At 67.6% G+C, this 8,035-nt stretch overlaps 1 protein-coding gene across 1 annotated transcript; it reads left to right on the top strand.

Moving 5' to 3' along the window:
* Positions 1-1,181: 1,181 nt before the first annotated feature.
* MNEG_11586 (hypothetical protein) lies at positions 1,182-7,966 on the top strand (the record flags this gene model as incomplete). The annotated part of the gene is made up of 14 exons (XM_014039942.1): positions 1,182-1,358; positions 1,533-1,924; positions 2,112-2,268; positions 2,555-2,684; positions 2,925-3,508; positions 3,770-4,140; positions 4,416-5,016; positions 5,229-5,742; positions 6,066-6,274; positions 6,566-6,613; positions 6,930-6,992; positions 7,241-7,450; positions 7,752-7,885; positions 7,927-7,966. 14 exons carry the CDS (start codon positions 1,182-1,184, stop codon positions 7,964-7,966), a joined length of 3,630 nt encoding a protein of 1,209 aa, XP_013895396.1.
* Positions 7,967-8,035: the final 69 nt, after the last annotated feature.

Genomic DNA, 8,035 nt, shown 5'->3' with positions numbered 1-8,035 from the left:
GCGCCGCCGCCGCCGGGTGTGGCGCTCGCGTCGGCCTCAGAGCGGTGGCACGTGCCACCGTCGCCGCAGTTGGCCGGATTCGCGTCGCCGCCCTATGAGGGTGCGGGGGGTGGCCCGCCGCCTGTGCTGCTGTGAATCGCGCGTTCCCTTTTTTGGAGCTGTATGCTGCATTCGAATGGCTCTGGCCGGCTAAAAGGGCCTGGGTTCCTTTCTTGCAAGCGTCAGTTGCACCCTTTGCACAAGCATCTGGATGGCGCCGTGGCCCAAGCCAGAATTTCATGGCTGGCCAGGGTGACTTGGCGGGCCAACACAAGCGATCGCTGCTATTGCGCGGAGGGTATGCAAGTAAAGTCATGCGTCGACTCATACTCAACTGCCCAGCGCCCAATTGCGACAATGGGGCGGGTCATGTCTTGCTGCACGGACCGTCGGGCTGCGCTGCGTTAACCCAGGCCACGTCGCGGCAGCAGCTGGGCTGAACAACCACATTGAAGGCCCGCAAACGGTCATGAGTTGCGCGGTGCTGGCCAATCCAAGATGTGACGGGGGCCCACAGCTGTCGAGTGAATCACCGGATGTTGCTGTTTCCAGTTATCCCTGAACATGGGGTGCGAGCAAATGAGAGACGGAGGGGGGAGAACCGAGTGGGATCGTGCGCGGGGGCAGAGCAAGCTAGGTCCATTGTATGCCGGCAAATTCGCTGCAGGGTTCTGTGGAGGTTGAAGACTATGTATCTACTGAACCCCAACACGGACCCCAAACATGGATTGCTGGGGTGCTGGTGGCATGCTTGACGCTTTGCATGGATGAGGTTGATTAGTTGGGTGTCCAGGCCTGGTGCCTTGACCAAGCCACATCACTGGGTCACTTGTGAACTTGGTGGGCGAACCCGTCCGCACCGCCATGTACAAAGCACTCTTATCAAGGAGCCTGACACGGACGTATTTAGGGTTCAGCGGCGCATTCCGCCATTTTTTTGGGCGCATGCAGCTTCATCCGTGGCTGTCACGAGGACGGAGATTATGCAATCTGCAGATCTTATCGATCGCTGGCCCACGCTCTTGATAAAAAATATGTTGTCATAACTCAGATCTTGCACGGACCATGGTGTGAACGGTCCGATTCCAGCCAAGCATCAGTCGCCGCCAGCCGCGCAGCAGTCTCCCGCATGCCCAGTCCTGATGGCAACCATCAAAGCGTCGCCCGGCGATGAAGAACTGCAGCCGCAGGCGCAGGGCGCGGCACCCTTGATAATCACGCGCCCCGTGCTTTTCAACCTCTTGCCGCTGTCGTACCCCTTTGGCAACACCCCCGTGAAGGCCGTCGTGCCCGCCGGCGCTGCGCCGCGCGACGCGCAGGTAAGGGCTCCTGCTGTGCGGCTCTCGAAAAAGGGCACGGAATCGCGCCCCTTAATACCGATCTTCATGCCATGCCAGACCTTACACCCGGCTCCATGTGCCCGTCTGCTGCCGTCATGGCGCTCCGACCCACTCGCTGATCGCTGCACCGCCCCGCGCAACTAACCGCCGCAGGTCCTGCTGCTGGGCTGCGGCGACCCCCGCCACGCCCTGCGCACCATCGCCGCGCTCGCCGCGTCCGGCGCCGAATCCGCCACAATACACCTGAACGACCACTCGGACTCGATCCTCGCGCGCGCGGCGCTGCTGCTGCAGCTGGCGGACGACGTCAACCCGACAAACCCCGATGACGTCAGCTTCCTGTTCGCGGTCTGGTTCTCGTCCGCGCTGTCCGGCCCCCACACCGAGCGCCTGCGCGCTGTGCTGCGCGCGCTGCTCGACGGCGGTGGCGCCCGCTTCGCAGGCGGCGGCGGCAGCGGCGGCGCGGCGCTCCTGCGGCGGTTGGAGGCTCGGTGGCGGGCGTGGCTGGAGTGCAGGCGGAGCGGCGCGAGCGTGCAGGCGGAGAGGTGCGTGCGCATTGTGTGCGCCAGGCCCTCAGCTGAGGCGGCCATGCCAATTGGCTCACTCAAACGTGTGTGCTTTCACACCGCTCCCTTCTTGCCACGTCCAGCTTGCTACCAGTGGCTCGCCGCGCCCAAAAGGGCCGCCCCCCCTCTGCCGCCTCCAATGTTGACCGGCAAACCCTGGCCGCAGGCGCGAGTGGATGCTCCCGCGCGTCCTAAGCCGCATGGACGAGTCGGCCCGGCGCGGATTGGGCGCCGGCGACAGCAGCGGCAGCGGCAGCCGCCGCGGCAAGAGCTTTGAGGAGGTGACGGACACGATGGCTTTGCAACTGACGATGTCACTCGAGGTGAGGGGGCGCGCGCACACATCGGGACGCTCATTGCATGTCTTCACCTAGCGCTTCCTGCATCGCCGCGGACAGCGGCGGCTGCGCGGGTCAGCAGGCGCGGCGCCGGGCCCCTCGCTGCAGCAGCCGGCTTGCGAGGGACGTCGAGGCCGTCCCTTGCTTTGATTCAAATTTACGACTTCCCTGCCTCAGCCACCTCTGTGCCATCTGCACAGTCCCCGTCCCACTGAAACGACACCCAGCCCGCCCATGCCCTGCTGCTCCACATGCACCCCAAACAGGTCAGCACCGACATGGCCCCGCAGCTGCTGCAGCGGCTGCGGCGGAGGCGGCGGCCTGGTTCCGCACCGGCGAAATGCCCTCCCTAGGGTCAGCAGCAGACGCCCAGGCCAACCCCACGCTGCTGCAACCAGATGGTGCGGATGCCCCACAGGGTCTGGTCGCCGGCATCCTGTTTGCGGCCTGCTATAATGTTCCCAGGCAGGCGCTGAAATGCACAAGCTCGAGCGCGCCCTTCCCCCCTCTGGCGCCCAGCTGCGCAAGGCGCCGCGGGCGCGCCGCCCACGCGGGCACGCCCCTGCCCGTGCGCTCTCGTCAGGCGCCACGCGGCGCGCCTCGGCAAGCGCAACCCAAGCCTCGGCGCGCCCCTCTCGCAGGCTCTTGGACCGTCCACTATTCGGCCAACCCCTTGGAAGCGTTCGAGCCCCTCAGGCGGCAGCAGATTGCGGACGCCGCGGCGCGCGCGGGCGTGAGCGGCGGCAGCGGCGGCGGCAGCGGCGTCGGCGTACTGGAGGCGGCGGCGGCCGCGTCTCTGGCGCGGCTCGTGTCCGAATACCAAGCGGCCGTGAGAGGGGCAGGAGGCGGCGACGCCAGCGCCGGAGCCCAGGCGCCGCGCAGCGCCAAGTCTGGGCGCAAGCCCGCCGCCCGTGCCGCGCCCGGGCGCGCGCCGTGCGCAGCGCGGTTCGCCCTCTGGGGCGGCGACGCGCTTTCGCTCTGCGCGGGCGCCGGAGCTGAGGAGGCGCTGCCGCGCGACCTGCGGTTCCACGCGATCGACGTGAGCAACCTGCCAGACCATGTCGGCCTCGCGAACGTGCTGCTGCTGGCGGGACCCCGGCTGGCGGCGGGGCCGGCGGGCACAGGCGCGGGTGCTGCAGGGGCGGGGGCGGCGGCGCCGGGGGCTGCGTCGCGGCTGTACCTCGACCTGATGGTGTGGGCGACCAGCGGGGCTGACAGCCTGCAGGTGGGCCGGGGCGTGGGCCGGGGGCGTCATGCGCACGATGGAGGGGCGGGGGTTGGGGGGGCTGGGGCGCCAGGTTTTGCTGTGAGGGGTGCTGGGCACGCCCGGACGCGGCGATATTGGCCAAAGGACTCCGCTGGTTGCAGCTCGCGGGACGTGTTTGCCCATGCAGCAGATGGGAGCCAGCGATTGCTTTGCTTGACTGACACACACACACACACGCTCACACACCTCTCTGCCGCCGACCAACCCCACCCGACCCAGGCATACCTAGAAATGGCCCTGGGCGCCCCGCCCTCCATGCTGCCCACCCTCTACGGGTTACGGCTAATGGACGACCTGCGGTGGGGCCCGCCACGCAAGGCCACCCCCTTTGAGATGACGATCGACACCCCCGGCTCACGCTCCCTGTCCTTTGCGCCCGCAACCGCATTCGCCGCTGCCGGCGGCGCGCGGCCCCCGCTGCTGCTCCCGCGGTCGGGCGCGCTGCTGGCGGCGCCGGCGACGGCGGGGTCTTGTTCGGGGTCGAGGGACGGCGAGGGCGTGGCGCGGGCTGTGGGGGCGCTGCGGCGGCTGTGCCTCGTGGAGTCACCCGTTTCGATCCGTGGGGAGCGGTGCGGCCTCCACTCATACAGGTGGGCGGGGCATGGAGGATTGCATTTGAGTGTGATGCTGTGGCCCGGCAGGACGTGCTTTGGGGAACTTGCCAGAGGAACCGTGCTGGTTGCGGCGATTGAGGGCCAACGGCGCGCGGGGAGCGTCTCAGGGGCCCACGTGCGTCAGGGCGGCAGGGGCGGCTGAATTCGCGGCCTGCAATAGGCGCGCGGCCGCTGCCGGCCCTGCTCTTGCATGCTGATTGCTGCGTCGTCCATCCCCTCTTTGTGATCCCCAACATCCCTCCGTTGCAAAGCCCTGTGACGCTGGCCCTGCTGCTTGCCGGGATGAGGGAGCGCGTCGATTGGCGTATACCGCAGCAGCAGCAGCAGCAGCAGCAGCAGCAGCAGCAGCAGCAGCAGCAGCAGCAGCAGCAGCAGGAGGGCTGCCCTACGCCGTGGGCCTACTTCCTGGAAGCTGCCGCTGCCTATGACGTGCCCGCGCCCTTCCGGCTGGCATGGCAGGCCACCTGGGCGATCATCGGCTGTCCCGATGCAAGCGCCGCCTTTGGCAGCGGCAGCCGCGCGGCACCTGCGGAGGGAGGCCCTCTGCTGTTCACCGGCCGCCTGCTGCAGACCGTCCCTATTGCGGGCGGCCCCTGCGTGCGCGTCCTGCTCGCCCCCGCGCGCGCCGCCGGCGGCGCCGGCTTCGCGCCGGGCGCCGCGTCGGCGGGCCTGCCGCTTATGGTGCAGGCCATGTCGGGCTGGAACATGCTGCGCGTCCTGCAGTGCATCGCCGACCTGCGCCGCGGCGCGGCGCCGCCGGGGGTGCACGTGCTGGACGCCTGCAAGGTGGTGGTGGGACCCGCGACGCGCGGCGCGGACGAGCTGCTGCCGGGCGCGTCGGCAGTGTCCAGGGTCGGCATGAGGATGCCTGGAAGTATCGTTGAGGTGGGTGCGTCTGCTGTTTGGTTCTTGCTGCGGCGCCCGGGCAGCATTCCCTGACAGGCCTTTGCACGCACAGGCCGCCGTGGCACGGCTTCTGCAAGCGTACGATGCCTGAGTGGCGCTGCCCCTGCTATTGCGAACCAGAAACAATCCCCCCTCCGCAACCTCGGAAAACGCACCAGGTGTCCTTCCTGCTGCCCTCGGACCACGGCCTCGACCTCGAAAACACCGTCGTGATCTTGGAGGACATCAACGGACGCACGTCCGTTTTCTCTGGCGCCACCGACTCTGCGGCGCGCGCAGGCGACGACGACGGCGCAGATAACATGGCGTACCTGTGCGCGCCGGCGCCGCTGTCGTCGTTCTCATGCAGGCCGGTCGGGCACTGCTCTCCGCTGCTGGCGGCGCCCGCCGCAGCCACGGCCTCGCCGAAGGCGGCCGCAGCGGCGAGGCGGCTGAGCGTCGAGGATATGTACGAGTTTGCAGACAGATACAAGGTTACCCTCACAATCCCTGAACCGCCGCACGGCGCGGCGCCGCCGTCGGGCCTCAGCGTCTCCGCGGCGGCGGCGGTGGCAGCGTCGCCGCCGTGGCGCTGCGGCGGCGGGCACGCGGTGGTGGTGCGGGTGGCGGCGCCGGCGCCGGGGTACGAGGCGCGGCTGGAATTGCTGTGCCCGGTGGTGGCGGGTCAAGCGAGTGGGTGGCTGCTCACCTTGCTTATTCAATAAGCGTGGGCATGTTGCAAACGAACCCCTTCCTGCCATGACTGCAGACAGCCCCATCAATAAAGCACTACCATAGCTTTTGCCCTGAAAGTTTTGCCCTCTGCAACGCCAATCGATGGCCAGGCCTGGCGCGTACCGAGCCTGCCAGTTGGCCCTGCGGCCAGAGCGGCTTTGATGCGTCATATCACCCCCCCCGCCCCCAGTCTCAATATACATCTTCCTACTCTTGCCTCACATGCTGTTAGTTGACCCCTGCCGCCGCCGACTCCTGGGCCCCCAACGCACGCCGCGCAGGCGCCAAGCTGCTGCGCTCCAGGCGCCGGGTGGAGCTGTCCCTGCCCAAGGCGCGCGGCGACTGGCCCGCTGAGCTGGCGCGCCCGCGGGAGCTGCTGCTGCCGCCGCCTGTGGAGTGGGGGCCACTGCCGGGGTGGGCGGCCGGGGAGGCAGGGGCCAAGACGATGGACCTGGCCTGGATGTTCCCATTCTCCGCCGTGACACACTTCGTGAGTCGAGATCAGAGTGATCTGGACTACATCAGCAGATCTGGTGTGATCTGATCCCCATCTGTAGTTGACTGCCGGCCATTTCAGCCGACCAGACTGCTGAAGATCTTGCCGGGTGACTGTCAGCTTCGAGTTGTAGGGGCTGTGGGATCAGGAGCAACACCTCCAACCAGGGGGCTGCTGAGATCAAGGCGCCCAGAGCCAAGGTCCAGGTCTTGCGCAGCCCCCCCGCACAGGCCCAGCACGAGCCCCTGACGATCCCGGCCGCTGCGCCCCGCTGCCTGCCTGCAGGCGCGGACGGGCGACACGCTGCCCCTGATGCAGGACCCTGGGAACGACGTGAGGCTGTGAAACAGTTTAGGGTTTGTTGGGGACCACAAAAGAGGGGCTCGCGCCTGGGGTTGCGATTCATGCTGGGCGCACCTCGCGCTGAGGCACAAAGCATTCACAATTGCCCCTGCATGCAACATATGACGGCGGGTGCGTGTCAGCTGCCGCTGCCGCCGCGGCCGCTGTGCGGAGGCAGCGCGCGCGTCTTGGGCTCGATTTCGCTCGGCTTGGTGCAGGCAGCGCCTCAGCCGCGGCTGCTTCATGCTGTTCTGAACCAACACTGCAATATAATTGCCCGTCCCCTCGTGGCCCCCTCCACCCAAAGCTCAAGGAGTCCATCAAAATCCTGTTCCTGGGGACACACCTGCACGGGTACCGCGTCTTCCACGTACGGCCACCCTCCACGCCGCCGTGTCCCGCGCAGCCGCGCCCGGCGCCCGCGTCCCCGGGGCGTGGCGCGTCTCTCATAGGCTGTCTGCATGCACAGCGCTGGTGCTGGCGCTGCGCCTCCAAATGGAGCTTGGAGCACGTATGTTGGCTGAATCCCGGCGGCTACCCACCATGCTGGAAGTTTGACTGACAATTGACAACAGCTGTGAATGCCCAATCACTGCAATCTATATCCATCCCATCCAGTTCGTCGACGTGGGCAAGGAGGGCGAGGAGGACTCGGAGATCTACATCCGATCCCACCCGCCCGTTCGACTTCTGCCCGACGGCCGGCCGCTGCTGGGGCTCACTGTGGTGGACGACGCCCTCGGGCGCCGCCAGCTGGCCCAGGGGCGCATCGACTTTCAGCGCTCGGTGGAGAGGTTCAAGTCCGTCATCATGCAGGACGACGGCCCGGTGAGGGGGCGGCTGATGACGTGTCCTTCTATTTGCGGCGCCGCCGCGGTGTCGGAACTGGGTTTCAGCAGCGAGGCGGACGGGGTTGTAGATTTGGGCTGTGCGCCAGTGGCCGTTGGCGGGAGCACAGTAAAGCGGCGGTGCAGAAGAGTGCTTGACAGTTTTTTTGAGCACGGTTGGCGAGCTGGATGAGGCGGGATCGCCCCCACCCCCCACTCAGCCCCTCTTGTATTGGCAACCTCACTCGTTGCCCCACCCCCACGCACATCCGAAATGACCACACACTCATGACCTGCCGCAGCTGCGCACCGTCAAGTGCAGCGCCGCTGAGCTGGCCCTCCTGCGGGATATGCTGGCGCGCAACGCGCTGCGGGTTCTGCCCCCCGCCTGGCAGCGCGCCCACCTCGACCCCGAGGATGACCCGGGCAGCTTCTGGTACGGCAGCTGCGTGGTGCCCATATACGCGGAGCACGCAGCTTCCGAGAAGAAGGCTGCACTGGCGGATCTGACGTCTAGGGCCGGCGCGCCTCGGCGCAGCGCGGGGGCGGCGCAAGGAGGCCACGGCCGTGCTGCAGCGTCCGACCA

The sequence above is a fragment of the Monoraphidium neglectum genome (assembly GCF_000611645.1).
Source record: "Monoraphidium neglectum strain SAG 48.87 unplaced genomic scaffold scaffold02814, whole genome shotgun sequence".
In the NCBI taxonomy this organism is placed as follows: Eukaryota; Viridiplantae; Chlorophyta; class Chlorophyceae; order Sphaeropleales; family Selenastraceae; genus Monoraphidium; species Monoraphidium neglectum.
This window is presented reverse-complemented; position numbering and strand designations above follow the sequence as displayed.